The following is an 18,609-nucleotide window of genomic DNA, read 5'->3' as shown; positions in this document are numbered from 1 at the left end:
ATTTGCAAAAATTTCTACAATTCTGTTTTTTTCTGTCAAGATGGGGTGCTGAGTGTACATTACTGAGAAATAAAATGAACTTTTTGGATTTTTGGAAAATGGCTGCAATGAAACAAAGAGTGAAAAATTTAAAGGGGTCTGAATACTTTCCGTACCCACTGTATATTACAGAAAAGAAGACACTGGAGGTTTTCTTCAGCCAGCTATAAAAAAATGCTATATAATATAGTTGTGGTCACTAGAGATACTTACATTTACATTTGGGTTTTTCCAACTTTTATGGAACTTGAATTATTTATCTGTCAGGGTTGACTCAAATTGTAACATTATCAACTAGCACTGAAGCACCTTAGCTTCATTTCATGTCTTCTGACCACTTGCATATTTGTACTGACTTTATATGCTATATGCTATTCTCTTTGTGTTCAGGAAGACGAGATGTATAGAATGCATCTTAAATATGTTTAAAGAATATTCAAAAGTCAGCATTTTGGGAAATACTTAAATCTAGAGAATTAGATGAGAGGATCGATATCACCCTCAAATTTTGAGCATTAAGTATGTAGCAGGACCCAAGAGTTGATTAGCTTAACATATCATAAAGGCTGGAAACCTGGCTCTCTCCAAACTCCCAAAATGTGCCTATCAACACCAACTTGTTTGTTTGATCTGTTCACAAACAAAAAGTTGTTTTATGTGACTCTTGACAAGCAAGCAAGTTTCCCAAAATGTCAAACTTTTTAAAAAATTGGTCTTTGCAAACAAAGTGAGACAGAAACAAAATTGCATATAAAATTTTTATCCCAGTCTCCATAAGTGAGCTCATTCAAATAATCAATATCTAGTAATTTAACGAAATATTATACAACTGTCATTCCAGCCGACTCTACCAAGCCCAAGACCACCACCACCACCCGCAGCACTGCTTCTACCACTGCTGCCCTTCACACCCGCACCACAGCAGCCAAACTAGCCACACAGTCTTCCACCACTGGCACAGTACCAGAGAAGAAGCCCCCGGTGCCCCGTGCCTCCCGGGCTATTTCCTCAACCACCACCACCACCACCACCTCCAGGGTGACAGCTCGCCCTGGCACAGCACCACCCCCCGACATCCGTAATGCCCGCTCTAAGATTGGCTCAACAGACAACATGAAGCACCAGCCTGGAGGAGGGAAGGTAGGTCCTCCTTTATCTGCACCTTTCATACCTCTACAGGTGTTTTGTTTTTTATTCATGTATTTTCTGACACAGGTTGCCACTCGACTAACAGGCAGTGTATAGGATTATTTTCCTATTTTTATTCAAGAGTGTGGTCTTTAATTTAAAGATTGAAAAATATTCTCACAGCAATGTAGCTGCAAGACCTGTTTAACATGTGACTGGCTTTCTGTTCCTCATTTACCCTTCAAAGTTATTTCTTAAGTTGTTCTCTTGAAAAAGTATACATACCACTTTATCCATTAGTGTAAATAAAACCAGCTATCAGTGTGTTAGCATCATGCTGAATAAAGTATATTCACTCCACCAGCTACAATAAAATACAGGCCATACTTCTTTCTTACTGTCTTTAGCTTTGTTAATTATCTTTGACAGTCATGCCTTTTATTCTTACATATTTTACTCCTTTGCATGTTCATTTACTACCGTTTCACCCATTCTCTTAGAACACTTCATTGTCCATGCATGTGGAAGAGGAAGCCTGTTTCTTAAAAGGAGCACTTCAATGGATGTTTTTGGTTTATTTAAACTTGGGTCTTATTTTTGTATTTTGTTAACTTTTATTTAGTTCTGTTATGGTTGTAATGTACTGACCAAAGTGAGGCCTGTAGCTACAATTGAGGACTCTGAGGTCATGCCCTCCATATTTTTTGGGGGTCTGTATACTGTGCATATACATATAAAATGTTAAATGAAAGTGAGAAATTCCTAAAACTACGTAATAATTTGACCATTTGCTTTCATTTAGTCTGCTAAATAAGTCTGGTTTACAACCTGTCCCATTGTCTCATTGACTACTCGCTTCTTGCCTCGTGGACACTGTTAAATCGACAAATTTGCAGCTCCAGGGAAAATATTTGCTGTGGTGACCCCCCACCTTCATTCCTCACCTTCCATCTTTCTTAGTTGTACTTAAGTGGTGCAATTTCCTAACAATTTGTAATTAATCAAATTACCATAACCCTATGTCTTTCACTGAACCTTGGACATTATGAGGCTGTTGCCTGTTTTGCTGAATTCATAGTCCAGCTTTGCCCGTTGCTCTTCTTTTTGGTGATGGCACTGGATTCATAGACCCAGGTTGGAATTAAGCAGAATTATCCTTTAAGTCCCTCTCTTTTGTCAAATCATCCCCCTCTTCTGTTTGTGTAGCCAACCTTTTCTTTCCTACTCTGTCTCCTACTTTTAGAAGCATCTTTCTCCTCTTCCTTCATGTTTTCTTGCTCTTCTTTCCTTCTTGTATGTCTGACTTTTTTTCTCTCTCTCTCCCGCTACTCTTCTAACTTCTTCTCTTACTTCTCCCCTGTCTAAGTCACCTTTTTCTCTTTCTGTGTTTCATCCATCACCCTCGTACATAATTCTTTGTACTTCCTGCACCGCCTCCTCTTCCTGTGTATTGTTATGAGGTGTTGTTATTGACCCAGGGTGGGCTTGTTTCCCCAGGTGTCATCTGCATCTAAGAGCAGGGCTGTCGCCTCCAAAGAAACGAGCCAGGGCAAAGTGAGTTCCCTCTCCATCCTCCCCGCCATCCCTACATACTCTACCTCCCACTTGTCTTTTCTTTTCATGAATATTTTCTTTTCACTACCTCTCATATTTTTATTTTTTACAAATTGATCTAATGAGGGACAGTGCCAGGCTTTTGGGTAATATTAGCACCCACACTATCATTTAATGTCACATTTCACATTTTCAAAAACAAATACACATTTTCAAACTCATTTAGTCTTGATAGATATTATAGCTTGCAATTTGTAATACCTGTAAGGCCAAAATAAGCCGTGTTTTCCCACATACTTTAGGGTGGACTGCCCAAAGAATATTTGGCGACCCATTTTAGCACTTTGCAGAGAAACACACATAGAGAGACATTATCTGGTATTATGTTAGAAGATGCGGACACAGTTATTTTACAATCGACCACATAATGAAACCATGAATACACCTGTTGGTGTTTTCAGAATGCGAGTTGTGTTTTTGGGGCAACTTTATAAAGCTGCTGACGAAAAAGGTCAACAGAGCAGACACATAACAGGGAGAGAGACAGAGAGACACAGGTGTAGGTGTTTGCACATGTGACTGAAGTAAAACACAAGGTGAGCAGATTAAAGTAGTTTGTGAGTAAACACTTAGATAAGGTGTTGAATGAAGTATAATTACAAGGGTGAGATATTAAATAACCTTCTAGAAATAGGGTAATGTCTGCTTTCACTGTCACTGTGACTGTCACACTGTCTTTCTGTGGGAAACACTGAGACGTGTTATACTGCAATTCATTTTCAGTTGGATGTTATTTGTACAAAACTGTTCTGTGCAGAAGCCTAAACTGGAGCACTTTTATTTTGAGATTTGTTTGAGTGAGTTGTTGAGCTGGTCCTCTAACCTGCTGCAGTTTTAGAGAAAATGTAAAAATGATTTAAGAGTCAATGTTTTATTATTTTATTTCCTATTTCATTTCATGAACATACAATTTGAATGGACCCCAGGAAGAACAGTCAATGCTTATGCTGGTGCTAATGGGGAAGAAATTATTTTTTATTAAAGAAAAGTTACAGAAATGTTTGTGTATGCTGTCAAAAAAAATCAGAATCAGCTGGAATTGTAATAGGTGCATCTTTATTAATTAGCATCCTGGTTAGAGAGCTATAATGGTAACTTACCTTGACCCAGGTGTAGTTGACTGCTGACTTGGGATCCACTCCTAAATGTTGGTATTTCCTTGAGCTATGAAAAATTAGAAATCGAAGAAAGATGACTTTAAGCATTACTACCTCATTTCATCTTCACCCTACATCCGAGCCTGGTTCACTTAATTTATCAGATCTTAGCAGTGGCCATTGGGTTTTTTTTATCTTGTAATGCAAAAAGGCTCAATTTAAAGCAGCTTTTATACTCTACTTCCATGGTACCTGTGATCTAGAATGCATAAAATCTCTATTCCACTACTACAGTCCTCCGGCGGTGGAGGCCTGTATTACCCTGCCTCTGGCAGTGTTTTTTCAGCAGGAAGCAGGTGAAGGATCACGTCCTAGTTGCTGCATTAGCGACTCCTGCTGGTTAGTCTTTTACTTGTGTAAGAGGTCAGTGGGGATAGCGTTAGTGTTATGGCTCTGAGCTGGAGCTCACGACTGATAAATCTGTGACTGTGTGGAGTTGGTGGGTCTGTCAGTGTCTTATTGAAGAAGACAAACATGCAATCATGTAAGTTTTACTAGAATTGTAACCATTAACTTGGATCCATTATGTTTTCTGTGCCAGATTTGGTTTGTAAGATCTAGCAGTCTAACTTGACATGTAACTATAGTATCAAAGGGGGTATTTTTTTAATGAAATGAATCACTTTTTAATTGCCGTGTGTGCTGTGTGTGAAGGAGCTGTAATCTAATCTAAATGTAATCTCAGCTCCCAGCACAACACAGACTCCATGTAAAGATAAAAACCAACAAAGTTTGATGTGCTGGAGCCTGTCAAGACAAATGAGAATCAGATCGACCTTGCGTGAAAACACAGTCAACATCAAAAAGGCTTGAGTCACGGAGAGACCGCCACTTTGTTTTGAAACTGACAAAACTGACACAGAGTTGGCTTTCATCCTACTGGACAATTAAACATTTCTGCTAACATATGAAATATATGTAGGGCCCGAGCATGAAACGTACAAGGACCCTATTGGAACTGAAGGAGTTTATTTTTTTTGTTTCATTTTTGGCGATTTACGCACTTTGTACTTGATGTGACAGACTTCAAATTTAAAAAAATCAACGGTTATCCACAAAACAGGAAGTTGTTATAACTTCAGTGTACATACAAATTGACATGTATGATAACAGTCTGGCCATGAACACATCCACATGCCAAGATTCACTCAAAGTCATAGCGCCACCTGCTGGCAACAGGAAATGACATGTTTTATGCTGTAATGTACTACTCCTAACAGTTTGGCCTTATCAACTTTAAAACTGTCCCAGAAAACCCTTAACACATTGATGAAGCCATATTGTCAAATGTGTGAGTTTTCAGTTAACAGTGTGGCAGTGGTGTGGCGGCGAAGTTCCACGCTTCGTCATGACACAGGAAGTTGTTGTAACTTGATTGTAGATGCTCAAATCTGTACCAAATTTTACATGTTTGATAACAGTCCCGCCCTGAACACATCTACATGCCAATTTCCACCCATAGTCATAGCACCACCTACTGGTAACAGGAAATCACCTTCGTCAAAGCAGCCCCCGCAGCATGTTTCACCTACATGTACGTAATTTCTGCGGCACATGTATCAAAAAAGCCTCTTGGAGCCATTGCCTTAACCCAACAGGAAGTTGGCCATTTTGGATTTACTGGTCATTTTTGGCAGTTTACATGCTCTGTACTATAATGAACTCCTCCTACAGAATTAGTCTGATCCACTTACAATTTTCGCTGTGTGGTCTAAACCCATTGTTTACGTTTGGCATCCAAAATCGATGATTCACCATGAAACAGGAAGTTGTTGTAACGTCAGTGTACATGCTCACATCTTCACCAAACTTTACATGTTTGATAAGAGTTCCGCCCTGAACACATCTTCAAGCTAATATTCACTCATAGTCATAGCAGCACCTATTGGCAACAGGAAGTGACTACCTCTATGCTGTGGTGAACCACTTCTTGCAGGTTGGCTATATCTACTTGAAAACTATCTCAAAAAACTCTTAACACATTGAGGATGTTATGTTGTAAAGCTTATGAGTTTCCTTCAAGCAAGGCAGGAGCAGCCAGCTGCTTTAGCAAAGATCTACCGTTTACTTCGTAACGTTCAATTTAGATTTTTTGTTGTTTTACCGATACTCAGATACACAGCTTCTCCACCTCTCAGTTGCTGTAACTTAGGTGACCGACATAATATACAATAAAACAACATAACGGCGCAGGACAACAACACAGTGAAAGAGCCATTCACTACAGTAACGTTACAACGGTAGAAAGTGTGGCAACAATCTCATTTATAATATTCAGTCCAGCTCACTAACTGTTTTGTTATCATTCAATACGTTTAGCTGTGCTCACATTGCTGAGCCTGCGATAAAAGATACACATGTAGTGATTGAAAATCAGGCAGGGGAGCAAATGCCGATGTGTCACGTCAACTAAATGCAGTCAATGTAACGTTTTCAAGCAATGAGCATGGATTACTTTAACCTCAAGCTGATAACTTACTGTAACTTTGCAGTGAGAGTTTAAATGACTTTCCAGCATGTTGTATAAAGCTGTCTCGCGGTGTTTTCGTCTCTGTGTGATAAATTATGCTCGCTCATAAGTTCGAGCATGCGTACAAGCGCACACCAGGTTGAAATCTGAAAACCAAACTGCTAGTGGCTGCTGAAAACTACATAGAGCCACTCTAATATTGGTGTAGTCAGTTGTTAATCTGTGTTAATAACATTTTTATTGTAGTGCTGCATGTGTGTGTGTGCTCTATAAAATAGATTATGTGTGGCATTCAGTAGCTTCTGCTCTACTTTAGTCCATACATAGGTTAAACAGCATTTAAACACCAGTTGATATCTAGCGCACCTTAGATAGTTAAGATGTTTGTAGCCATGTTTGATTTTGCCCAGGTGAACCTTGCTCCTTCCTTCTGTCCTTTCCTTTCTAACCCTACCTGTAATTGGTGACTTCTCCTCTCCTCTTTTTGTTTTAATCCTCATGTCGTCTGTTATCTTTTCTATTCCCCTCTTATATTATCTTGCATTCTCGACTTTTCTTATCTCTTCTCCTTTCCCTTCATTTCCTCTTTTGTCACCCCTTCCCTTCCTTGCTCTCCTCTGCTCTCCACTCCCAACTTGCATTGCTGCTATGCTGTGTCCATGTAGGTTCAGATAGTCTCCAAAAAGGTGGACTTCAGCCACGTCACTTCACGCTTGGGCTCCAAGGACAATATGAAGCATGTTCCTGGTGGAGGGAATGTAAGTACTTCCTGGTCTACAACCAGAGCTCACATGCATCGGCCAATTAGTCAAACTAATATGACTTGATGAAATGGCTAGAAGGAAACTGAGCAAAGATTACATTTTAAGTTTCCGTCTCTCTTTCGCTCCTAAAGACGGAAGCTAATCAAATAAAATAAGAGCCCTCAGTCCTTATCAGTGCCTGCGTGAGTAAGTTGTACAGTATATGACAGGTGTCAAGCTACAGTAGTCATAGCCAATGATATGTAGTCCTGTTCTTGGTTTGACCTTTGGAGGTTGAGGGGATTATTGGACAGCATGCTAGCAAGCCTGAGGTTCCAGCCCTTCCCCAGAACCCGCTTCACACTGCCTAGCTTCCTTAAACTTTTCCTGTATTGTACTGCTCTGTCACTAACTCACTAAACAAATGTGCAGCATTGGCCTCTAACTGTCTCTGTCTCTGTTGTCTGGTTCTATGAGGACAGTACCACAGAGAGATAAAGTTGGCATTACTGGTTTCGTGAAATGATGCTGTCTGTCTTTTTGGTGTCTGGCATTTTTACCCTGTCTGTGCCAGGGTGATCCTGCCATCTTTACAAAATTAGGAGGAATTTCACAGTCTGAAGGAAGAAGCTGCTCTGTAGTCTGGTGATAAAGCAACAGATACTTCTGGATCTTTTGCCAGAAGGCAGCAGGGTGAACAAGCTGTGGCTGGGGTGGGTACTGTCTTTTACGATCCTCTGGGCTCTGCGCCTCTGACACCTCACCGCACCGATAAATCAAGATCTATAAAGCTCGGTAGATTGGTACCAATGATCTTCTGAGCGTTTTTTTTAATAACCCGCTGCAGAGCCCCCCTGTCCTGGGCTGTGAACACCATTTAAATTTGTGACGTTTCTTATCAGGATGCTTTCTATTGCTGAAGTTAAGAATTTTGCCTTCTTAAGTTTCCTTAAGAAATACACAGCCATTTCTTAGCATTCTTTACCAGTGTGAAATTGTGAGATGACCATGTCAGGTTCTCTGTGATGCTGATTCCCAGGAACTTGAAACTATCACCTGCTTCACCTCAGCTCCACTGATGTAGACGGGGTGTATGTCTTTGCCTCCCTTTTCCATAAATCAACAATCTAAAATTGAGAAGGAGCTCCAATATCCAGTCCAGAGTGTGGTACTTAAGCCCAGAGTGCTCGGTTTCACAGGGGCGATTGTGTTGATGCTAAGCTGAAATCAACCAGCAATCTAATGTTAAGGTGTTGTTTTTCTCAAGGTGTGTGAAGGCTGAGTGGAGGGCAGTGGAGATGGCATCCTCTGTGGATCTCTTGGTTCTGAATGCGAACTGTTGAAGGTTCAGGCTAACTGGGATGTTGTTTTTATGTGCTAGAGAACCAGTTCCTCGAAGCACTTCATCAGAATGGAGGTGTGTGTGATGCTTAGCGCTTATCCTGGCTCTCTTTCCTCTCTTCTTGGTTTGATCACACCGCTTGTGGTGACGTTTGGTCCAGCTGATCTAGTTGCCGTGACAGGCGATTCCGTGATCAGTTCAAGGTTGACTGCACTTAAACCAATCCCCATGTGCATTTCTGTCAAAAGTAATATGTCCTTCAGTAATAAAATTTAAAAAAACAAAACAAATTAAAACAAAAGTATAAGTTTGGGGGGAGCTTCTGGTCACAACATCTGCATGCACGACCACTGTCTGAACAAGAAATAGACCTTAAAAAATAAAACTATCAAGGGACCCTGTAGAATGTTTTAAACACTCATGATAAAAAGGCCTCTGTGACATTTGACAGGTGCAGATACTCAGCAAGAAGGTGGATCTGAGTAAGGTGACGTCAAAGTGTGGCTCGAAGGACAACATCAAGCACAAGCCTGGTGAGCTGGAAAATTGCCAACTGTGTTAGCTGATCCATCACTTTTATTTTTACTATTTAATACTTATGCTCAAAAGCCATGTCCATGTATACTGGCTAAAATGAATCCAGTCTAATACAACAGTCCTGCAATAAATCTTGCCTTCATGGGGCTTATCATGTTTTGATTCACATTGTCCACCCCATTTATATCAGTGAGGTTAGAGGAAATATTAGAAATACTTTTCAAGTATACTACAGTGCAATGTACTGCAGGGCTGTTGGATTACCTGGCATTTGTTTTAGCTAGGTGTAACTATTGGCAAGTGAGTGTATATGCAACTGTATGTATTGGATCCATTATATATACATATTAAATGTATAAAAATCCCTCTTAATCCCTCATTTATGTTGTGATTATGTTGCACTGAAATTCAGAACTATTAAATCAGACTTTCTTTCATGTGAATATTTTAAGCATCAAACTCAAACAGGTTCTTAGAAATTGTTGGGAAATGTTGGGTCGCCATTGTTGTTTACAGTAAGCATGAAAGGTTTGTTTTATTTAGTGTATTAATTTGGATTGCATTATCACTCATCTCCAGCAACAACATTTAAACTAATATATACTGCTCCAAAAAATTAGGGGAACACCTAATTTACACATCTGATCCAAATGGACAAAATTGTTTTATGTTCAAAATCTTTACTGTACATTCTATAATAATAAAACAAAATTACATAAAAACCGTCTGAGAGAAATTTAAACCACAGGCTGACCCAACTTGTGTGACTTTCATCATGGCAACTCATAATGTAACTCAGAGTGTTTGGGCCCCATGTGCATGTGTGCACTCGTGACAACTAAGCAGTCAGGGTACTGTTGGCTAACAGGTGGAGGTCCGTGCAACCCTCCAAGGATATGCCTCCCCAGACCATCACTGACCCACCGTCAAACCGGTCATGCTGCAAGACGATGCTGGCAGCATAACATTCACCGTGCACTCAGTGTGAACCTGCAGATTGACTTCCCTGAAGTCTAATTGACATGATGTTATAACGTGATGATTAAGTGTCCCTTTCTTTTTGAGTTTTTCAGCAGTGTATATGAACACAAGATTATCTAATTCTTGACTTGACCTGAAAAGGCTGTGTAGAAGATCTATCTATTTTGCACATGCTCATAAATATGTAACTTGTGTCAATGCAGGCATGTGTATGATCATCAGACTAATTATCCATGTGTGCTGCAGGTGGTGGTGACGTGAAGATTGAGTCCCACAAGGTGAGTTTTAGGGAAAAGGCTCAGTCCAAAGTGGGCTCCGTGGACAATGTGAGCCATTCACCTGGTGGAGGAAACATCAAGGTGAGATTATCACACATGACGAAATATTTTGTCTGTGAACACTGTTACTTTATGAGTCAGCCAATGAAGATGAATCAGATTTCACAGTAAATTAGCAAATGAAAATTCCCATAACAAGTATGTGTAGATTTTGGAGAGTTGTTTTGATACTAATTGCAGTTTACTGATAGTGGTCCAGGTCATGATGAAAACAAAATGTGCATTGTGTGATTCACTTTCTTTATTATATGCATAAAATACTATTGAGCCAATGTGTCCAGCTGAAACGCCCTCATGTGAATATAAAACATGTACAACTGCACATCTACTCACAAATATTTTCTGAATATGGGTCTACTCATACAATACTTCTTTTGTATGAGTAGACCCATATTGTATGTTGCTGTGAACAGTTTTTGTAAGCGTATGACCAATTTCCCTGAATGAGAGATCAGATTTAACTCTGGGATCCTAGAGTTTTAAAGGGTAATTTAATATTATGTAGTATTTTTAAACCTGGGCCCTATTTTTACACATTTTGGTTTCTAAATGACTAGTAGCTACAAGACGTTCTAGAATCCGTGAAGTCGATGGCTTCAGCCTGCAGTGGCTGCAACGTATTCCTTCAGAGCAATTGCACCCGACAAAATTACGCCTTCAAAAAGTGCTTCTTTTGCCACTGACAATCTCAGACTGTTATACAACATCATGCAACATCACAGAAAGGATCCCTACAAGAGACTTCATGTGACACCATTTATTTCTAAAAGAAACTGAAGTCTGGGAGAGGAGTTTGTTGTTGTACATGGAGAACTGCTAGCAAGACTTTATTTCCTAATGTTACACATTACATGAAAGCTTTCTCTCCCAGGTCCATCCATACACCAGGAACAGACAACAAGACCACATCTTGTGGTCTCAAGTAATGGCTAGAGTCTGATCTTTGTGTAATCAAGGGGCAAATATATGATGGGAGTTTACCCAGAGTGCCAAGGTCCTAGATGGCCCTGGAGTAAAACATACAATGATGATTGAGGGCTTTACCTTAGTGAAGTCCCTTAGATTTCCTTAAAGAGAAGGTATGATGCAAATTTTCAGGTTCAAAATCCTATTTAGGGGTTGTACCAGAACAGGTTTACATGGTTTAATAAAAAAAAAAAACACCATATATTTTTTTGTCATACTGCACATTGTTGAAGGCTTCGTTTTAGCAATTGACCCTCGCTATTTATTTCTAGGCTGAGGAGGCCCAGGAGACAACGGAGGGGAACGGGACTCCTTTGAGTGGCACCACAGCCTCAGCCCCAGGCTCCGAGCCAGGACTGGCAGAGGGCCCTGCTGCCCAGGAGAATGGGCTGAAGCAGGGGGCTACCTGTGGTAGTGAAGGCCTCCAGGAGCCCCAAGCTCTGGACTCACTCATCCCAGAGACAAGTATGTTTGTGTGTGTGGTTCATCTGCTGTAAGTGAAGGGTTTGATTCCCATGTAGCAAACACGGAGGGAGGAAATGCAAGGGTAACAGTATCCTGTTGCCAGGAAACATCTGAAACATAGCATACTGTATTACAATGTACTAACGGTGTGGAAGTTTTTCCTTAACTAATTTCAAATTGTTCATCATAAAGTATTTGTGACTTAGTGTAAATCTGTATCTCTGTTTGTGCTGTATTCAGGTTGTCTGCAGTCCAAAGCACCTGATCAAACCATCATCTTTTGACTTCTTATCTTGCAGGCATCTAATTCTGCTGTCCCTCTGCCCTCCTCATCTCAATCCCTGACAACATCACCTCCTCCCCTGCCCCACCTTTTCCTATCTAACTTTCTTCTTCCCTGTCTTTTCTGCCCTTTTCTTTCCAACCTTTCTGCTGCAGATTGAGTGTTTCGAGCTCAACTTCCTCTGGAACGCTCGCTTTCGCACGGACCACGGCGCTGACATCATCCCCTGGCCAGCCCCCCCCCCCCCCCCCCCCCCACAAGGACATCAACAGTTCCCACCCACTCGGTTCCTTCTTTTCTCTACACCAGAACCAAAACCGGACTCCTCGTGGTGTCTCCCTCGTTGAATCATTGGCTTCTGCGAGCTGTGTCAGATCCTCTGCCCCTCCGAAAACCCCATTTATCTTAAATCTGTCGTTACAAATGTTTTAATCATCCAACAGTTCTACCACTCTAGTATCAAAACTTAATGTTATCATGCTTCTTCTCTCACATCTGAGCTCATCATCATGCGCCATCATTGCCATCCCTACCTTCCTATTTTTGGCTGAAGTGACTGTAGACTAAGCTTGGGCCTTGGTAGGAATCTGCGTGGAGGAAAATGAGGGGCTTTTCTCACATATTTGGTTGTGTCTTCTCAAAGTTGGCTGACCTGGAATCAATTACATGGATCCTCTTTACCCACAGCCTGGTGGTGGACTCCGACCCTCACCTCCACACACCAAATAACAGCAGCGTGCAATTCATATGTCAACTGAGCAGCACAGAAATCCTCTCGGACTCACCTATGACTATCATACACATATCGTCTCTTTTCCTTGTGACCTTTGAGGCTGTTCCCAATAACCACTTACTCTCTTCTTCAATAACATCATGGTAATTCATTATCCATCTCATCTGCTTCATCGCTTCTTCTCTCCTTAATATCACTTACGATAAACAAGCTGACAAAAAAAGCTAGACAACAAGTAGGCTGTTTGAAGCATTTTAGGCTGTTTAAGTCTGTATTCTCTGTGTTCGTGATGATGTGTTTGAGTGACAAAGATGTTAAAAATTTTGCTTTCGTGTTCTGTTCGGATCTTCTGTTTTTCTCGTTTTCTTTCTTTCTTCCTAGTTTCTATATTTTAAAACAATGTTTTATTTATTTATTGTATTTGTCTTCCTGTACAAGCAATTCAGTGGGTGGTCGTTTTTCCCAGTAGCACTCAGATAACTCTTGGAAACACGCACAGATTACCAAGACACACAGTGAAGGAAATGATATTCAGAGGGAGGAAGAAAGTAAGTGCTGCCAAGGCTGAAAATGGATATGTTTATGACAAAAAGTGAAAGACATGTTGAAAAGTGTTTGAAAGGCAATAGAGGGAGTTTGCTAAACTAGAGAAGCTGAGCCTGCAGTCCAGAGGGAGATGAGGAAGATGTCTAAATGTCGCAGATAGCAAACGTCTCTGAAGTCAAAGGAGCTGTGTGTCTCATATGTGCCTCCTGTCCTTCTTACCTGAATATTGCAATAAATGTGGACGATGCAGGCTCAAGCCAAAAACTGCTCAGAGAAAGAAAATATCATAGTTAACTGAATGGACATAGAACATTGCTGTGAGGGTTATGGTAGCATGTTGTTGGGCAGTTGAGAAAGGTTCGACTGAATACAAAAACATAGTTAACATGTGTAGGGCACTTTCTTGTTGAAGTAATGGCAGTGGAACATGATGTGGCTTTATCTTCTTCTTTTGTAACAATGTATTCAATTATTGCCTTTATAATGCATTGGCAGATCATTTTATATCATGCCCAGGGCTGAAAGCCTATGTGCAGTATGACTCAAAGTGTTGTAGTTTTACCATATGTGTATCTCTGGGGCAATCCTACAAAGTTGATATGTTGTTACCGTAAAACATCAATTAATAGGCCGATCTTTTATTTGCTTTAATCACTGGACTCACCCTACCTCTATTTGGGACCGGCCTTTAATTCCTTTCTCACAAAACTCTTGCTCAGCAAAGATGGGAAATAGGCTAATATCAAGTTCTTTATTTAAACCAGTATGACTATTATTTACTTAATAAAAATCAGGCTATCGAATAACATCAAAGAAGATCATGAATCTCACCAAACATTTGATCCCAACCGTTGTTTTAACTTGTCGACGCTATGGACACATTTCGGTTGATCCCAATAAAGTTCAGTCACCAGTGCAAATGATAGCATACAGTATATATGACTTCCAGTTTTGATTGTGTTTGCGTTACACTTTTGTTTAATTTTAGTAAAGATTGCCAATAAAGAAAATTCAACAAAAATCAAGCAGGATTATGGCACATACCTTGGCAGATTTTGTTGATTTTCAGGTCTTCATTTTTAAATTTAAAGCCCAAAGCTCCATTGACTGCTCCGACATCAAACTACAAAAACACTCCTGAGTTTTTCTATTCAAATTGTAATAGTAATCATTTGTAAAGAAGCCTTGACAGAACTAAATTGCACCTTATTGCTTTAATATATCAAAGAGGGCTCACCGTGATGGAGTGGTTGTATTTAATTAACCATCACCCGTCTCTGAACAAGTGATCATAAATGACTTAATTATGAATGACCTTTTGCATGATGACATGAATAGAGCAATAAACTTAATTACAGTGGCCTCATTTTTCCTCTACTTTTCAATCATAAAACGCAGTTCAACTCAGAATTTGTAATTATTTTGCTTTACAGTGGAAACCCTTCATAAAATCTTTTTTTTTTTTTCTTTATATAAGAAAATTAAGGCTTTTACAAAATGTCAATTTTTTGGACAGAAACGGGCAATATTAATTAATGTCTTCTAAAAGTGGGAATGTTCCAAATGCAGATGTTTGAATGCTTGTTTGCCAGTTGAGCATTGAGTGACGGAATCAAATAGGTCACTTGCTTTGTTTGTGCCACGGCTGCTGCCTAGTTAAATTTGTCCTGGTGCCTATCCACAACCAGGTTTTAGCTTTGCTTTTACCCCAGAGTTTTTACTTACCATTACCTATGAAATTGCACACGGATGTATATAGATATTTTGTTGTTGATGCACTCTTTTTGGCCCTAAAAAAAGACAGTATAGCATCAGGGGGGTTTGGTGGGTGGGGGGGTTTATGGATTGTTCAATACCGTTTTTATGTCCATGTACCTTCATGGTTCTAAGGGGAGAAAGTGTTTTATCATGACTATTATTCTGATTATTAGTCTGACAAATTGAAAAGGTCTGCCTTTTTCATTAGAAAGGGGCCACTGAAGTGAAAGAAAATCTTATGAGATATATTGTACTAAAGACGCAACACTTTTGTATATGTATTTATCGTTGTGTTCCTGTAGCCTCACGGTGGGTCTGCTTACCTGATTAAAGGGATTATACTTTTGATTTGTGACCAGCCAGTTTCACAAACTGTGTCCAAGGGTGTGCACAACAAGATCTGAACCCAATACAACACTTATAGTCAAGCTGCTGTTAGTGCTTAAGTAAAATTTACTTAGATAGATTTTATTTAAGCACTCTAACAGCAGCTTTATTAAGAAATGTCGATCTGGCAACATAAAGCTTGATTTTTTATTTTTTATTTTGTAGTGCACAATAATGCTTACACACAGTTCATGCCGCAAGCAGTCTATAGATGAAGAATGTTCTGACTAGCTGGTAAATTTATCGTTCAGGACACAGTGACCTCTGCAGGTTTACATGATTAAAGAACAAAGCTGAATGGGACTAAAGCTAATGCACTTGAATCACGACAATTTACATCACAGTGGGCACAGGGAATTTCTTGTCCAAGCAAGCACTAAGTGTAAAGGTCAATGTATCGGCCTATGAATTTGTTTACTGCATATCAAAATATTGGCTGCTACCTATGGCACTCAAAAACAGCAGTCCTGAAAAAATCACATATCCCTAACATATCTTTGTCTAGGTTAAGAAGGTTAAGTTTAGTTTTGAGGTTTGTGTAATAAATGCTCATCAGTAATATATCCAAGGAACATTGTAGAGCTTCATCTACAGCCATGGCATGCATACCAGACATACAAGAGCGACACTAGCTAATAAACACATACTGTACCTGCAAAGCATGATGAAAAACAATGAGGTGTGTTAACTGGGCGACTTATATAGTTTAAAGAACCTCCTTGTTTTTTTGTTATTTTATCTTTTCCATTCATTTGAATTTTATTTTTTGGTTTGAAAATAAAGTGTTAATTGTGATTACTTGTTAATTAGTGATGTGATTGTTGAACATGAAATAAAATGGACTAAAATTCTCATGTGTTTAACTTTCTTTTGTTTGAAATATCAAAGGACCACACAGGTGTTTTCAGTGGGCTGATTTTACATTGGGCAGCGCTAACTCCACTACTATTTTTAAAATAGAACCTTATGGGTCAGCGAAGTCCAAAACCTTTACAAATGCCATGATATAGCGCAAACAATAACAGAAGCGCTAGAGAAGTTATTTAGGAAACTGTTGATGCTGCTTCAAAGCTAACATACAGGAAGGGCGAGACTGTTAATCAGAACGAGCACACAAGCTCCAAAAAGTGATACTCACAACTATCCTGCTACTATAGCTGATGTCAAAACAACAGTATATCTTGACAAACTAAACTCCTGGGGTGCTTCTCAATTCTCTTAATTGCATCCACATTTCCGTTACTTGCGTCTTTTTCATGCGAGGAGAGAAGGAACAAGGAAAAATGTTAAAAGAGATGTCCTTTCCTCCAAAGCATCACATGAAGTGATGTCAGTTTCTGATGACAGCGGCAGCTGATCACAGCTGGATCAGCTTTCAGTCGGCTCTAACAGCTGGAGAGACTTTTGATGGAGTTTGTGTCTGCACACATGCGGTGCTGATACTAACAAAGTCTCACAATTATCACTGAGCAGCATGTTTTCTCTCTGTAGCTGTTACCTGTTTAACAAACCCCTGCATGTGAAGAACACCCTGCATTCTGTAACTAAACTGTGCCCGTTATCATGCCAGGGTTTCAAATAGGCTACCAACACTTTCTCAAAGTGTAGGAAGGCCTGATGGAAATGACAATAAATGATGTAAAAAGTGTTTCTTGCTGACAGACTCTGACTTTATCTCCATAATAAAAGTTAATGGAGAAAGGTAAATCTGTTTTTATAAATGTATAATGTTGTCTGTAGTCCTTTTGTTGTTCAGACTTTTTAACTAGGCTAGACAGTGAATCATAAAACGTAAAGTGTAAAACTTGGCAGTTATACACTTGGGTGTGATCTGTCTTCACTCTGGTATGAAAAAACAGTGATGTTGGGATTTATCAAGATGGCGGAGCGGAATCACTTCCAGTTCAAGTGAGGGGTGAGGAAACGACAAATAAGGGAAATGAGAAGCAGTGTATGTTTGCTGCAGGGTGGGAAAAGGTGTCCTGGTGGTGCGTTCAGCTGGCGGTGATGCTGCATGGAGGATGAGACCTTGAGTTTTCACAGCTGTCAGAGGAATAGGAGCCTTTGTCTGGATTTTTTGAATGTGCTGGGTGTGGGTGTTTCTTTGTCTTGCCGACTTGCTGTTAAGGTCAGGTTCCTGGGTTGCCAGGTCCTCTATCGGGTTAATGTAGGCCTGTGTGTTGTTGGTAGTGATCAGGCCTACCACCTCTGTGTCATCTGCAAATCAGATGACAGAAGTGGAGCTATCGTTGGCTTTGCATTCGTTGATATAGATGTTATACAAAAGGTGGCCCTTGGAGAGAACCAGTTCTGAAGGTTAGTGAGCCAAACTACCTTTGATGTTACAGTGCAAACTTGTTTCAGGATAAAATACATGATTTTAATGTCACAAATGCACAGTGTTTCTTCTATGGCAACCTGTGGCCTGCACTATGAAGCAAATGAACTGCCTTATCCAAGTAACTTCAGGAGTTACTTTTAACCTGTACTACAAGAGGTGGATAGGTTTTTCCTGAGGTATGCTGTCATGGCAAAGTCACAAAAAATCCAGATTACTGTGGTGTTTTCTTCTGAATACGCCCAATTCATGGAAGAGTAGAGTTTTTCTCATAAATGTATGACTATAATGTCAGAGAATTGCCCCTGTAAATGAAAAATGACTTTTTTCAAGGATTATTACCCCTCTCCCCTTGCCCCCTCTTTTTTTATTACAATGGGCCCACTATGCAGTTGTAACCTTAAATTTTAATCAAAATACACACAAAAGAAGAGTCCATAAAATACTAAATAGAGAATTACAACGAGAACACTGTTAAGATGATTACAAATTTATATATATATAATGCGCTGCCAACAATCCTAACCTGGCTTTGTTGGCCGTTAATGTTTCTTTACACTCTTCATATCTATCATAGCTAGTAAACTTCTCTCACACTTACAGATCTCTTTTTACAGATCTCAGTGCTCAGGCTACACAAAGGACAAGTCCACAAATGCGTAAAAAGGAAGTCACAAATGTAAGGTGACCCACAAATTGCAAAAATTGTTTTATGTGTAGAAACAGATCCATAAATGCGTAAATAACACTTTTTGTGTGAAAATAAAACGTATGTACAGGGTAA

General features: G+C 39.7%; 1 protein-coding gene across 1 annotated transcript in view; it reads left to right on the top strand.

Moving 5' to 3' along the window:
- Window positions 1-16,339, top strand: part of LOC119882129 (microtubule-associated protein 4) — a 138,441-nt gene extending 122,102 nt beyond the window's left edge. Inside the window, exons 13-19 of the mRNA XM_038692172.1 lie at window positions 881-1,179; window positions 2,665-2,721; window positions 7,074-7,166; window positions 8,945-9,026; window positions 10,258-10,370; window positions 11,588-11,780; window positions 12,080-16,339. Coding sequence (XP_038548100.1) covers window positions 881-1,179; window positions 2,665-2,721; window positions 7,074-7,166; window positions 8,945-9,026; window positions 10,258-10,370; window positions 11,588-11,780; window positions 12,080-12,087 — 845 coding nt within the window. The 3' untranslated portion in view covers window positions 12,088-16,339. The remainder of the gene's footprint in view (window positions 1-880; window positions 1,180-2,664; window positions 2,722-7,073; window positions 7,167-8,944; window positions 9,027-10,257; window positions 10,371-11,587; window positions 11,781-12,079) is intronic.
- The last annotated feature ends 2,270 nt before the right edge of the window (window positions 16,340-18,609 follow it).

This window comes from Micropterus salmoides, unplaced genomic scaffold (genome assembly GCF_014851395.1).
Source record: "Micropterus salmoides isolate LMB-PRFRI ecotype aquatic unplaced genomic scaffold, ASM1485139v1 Ms_hic_scaffold_1, whole genome shotgun sequence".
NCBI lineage: Eukaryota > Metazoa > Chordata > Actinopteri > Centrarchiformes > Centrarchidae > Micropterus > Micropterus salmoides.
Note: the sequence above shows the minus strand (reverse complement) of the source record. Positions and strands in the feature narration are given on the sequence as shown.